Raw genomic sequence first — 742 nt, 5'->3', positions numbered from 1 at the left:
GGGGGGTGGGGGCGGGGGTGGGGGCGGGGGACGGAGTGGTGCCTTGGAGGGCCCGGCGCAAGGGGACCTGCGCGTCGCATCCGAGCCTCATTGTGTCTGCTGGCACAGCAGGCGCCTGAGTGCAGCAGCGCCGCTGGCAGTTTGGTCCAGGGCGTGCGCGGCGCGTTCATGCTAAGCGAGACATCTGGTTGTAATGAGACGTCGCACAAACCGTTTCCGAACGCACGCACACCCCGCTCGACCTCGTTCGTCATCCCAGGTGCGCCAGCTGCGGGACGTCGCGGCGGCGCTGCGGCCGGGCATAGACGACCGCGCGGCCGCGGAGGAGGTCGAGGCGCTGGCCGCGCGCCTGGACGGCAGGGAGGATCTCGACTCGCCGCGCGCACCCTCCATCATCAGCGTGCGTCGCCCCTGCCGGGAATTCTGTTGCGGGGGCAAACGGGAAACCGCTGGGCGGGCGGCCGTTGCTTGGTCGCCTTCCGTTGAGCAGCTGGCCTGCTTCAAGGCGTGCTCAGAGGGGTCGTGCATGCACCGACTGCCTCTGCTTGCGTGTTGCCTGTTAAGCTTCTCATCGCACGCCGTGCACTCGCCATATCACGTTCCAGCTAAAATGGCTGTTTCATTCGAGGAAAACCTCCAGACCACGCCCATGCCTCATCACGTGCAGGTGTGCGCCAGCAGCCTGCGCTCTGGCTACTCCCAGCTCGGCGAGTCCGCCTCGCAGGTCTGCGCCCCCTCCGCC

The 742-nt window shown here is 67.9% G+C and overlaps 1 protein-coding gene across 1 annotated transcript in view; it reads left to right on the top strand.

The window, feature by feature from the left end:
- Positions 1-400, top strand: part of MNEG_16320 (hypothetical protein) — a gene marked incomplete at both ends in the record, with an annotated part of 2771 nt that extends 2371 nt beyond the window's left edge. The window contains one exon of the mRNA XM_014035210.1: positions 260-400. Coding sequence (XP_013890664.1) covers positions 260-400 — 141 coding nt within the window. The remainder of the gene's footprint in view (positions 1-259) is intronic.
- Between the last annotated feature and the right edge of the window lie 342 nt (positions 401-742).

This window comes from Monoraphidium neglectum (assembly GCF_000611645.1).
Source record: "Monoraphidium neglectum strain SAG 48.87 unplaced genomic scaffold scaffold06240, whole genome shotgun sequence".
NCBI classification, from domain to species: Eukaryota; Viridiplantae; Chlorophyta; class Chlorophyceae; order Sphaeropleales; family Selenastraceae; genus Monoraphidium; species Monoraphidium neglectum.
Note: the sequence above shows the minus strand (reverse complement) of the source record. Positions and strands in the feature narration are given on the sequence as shown.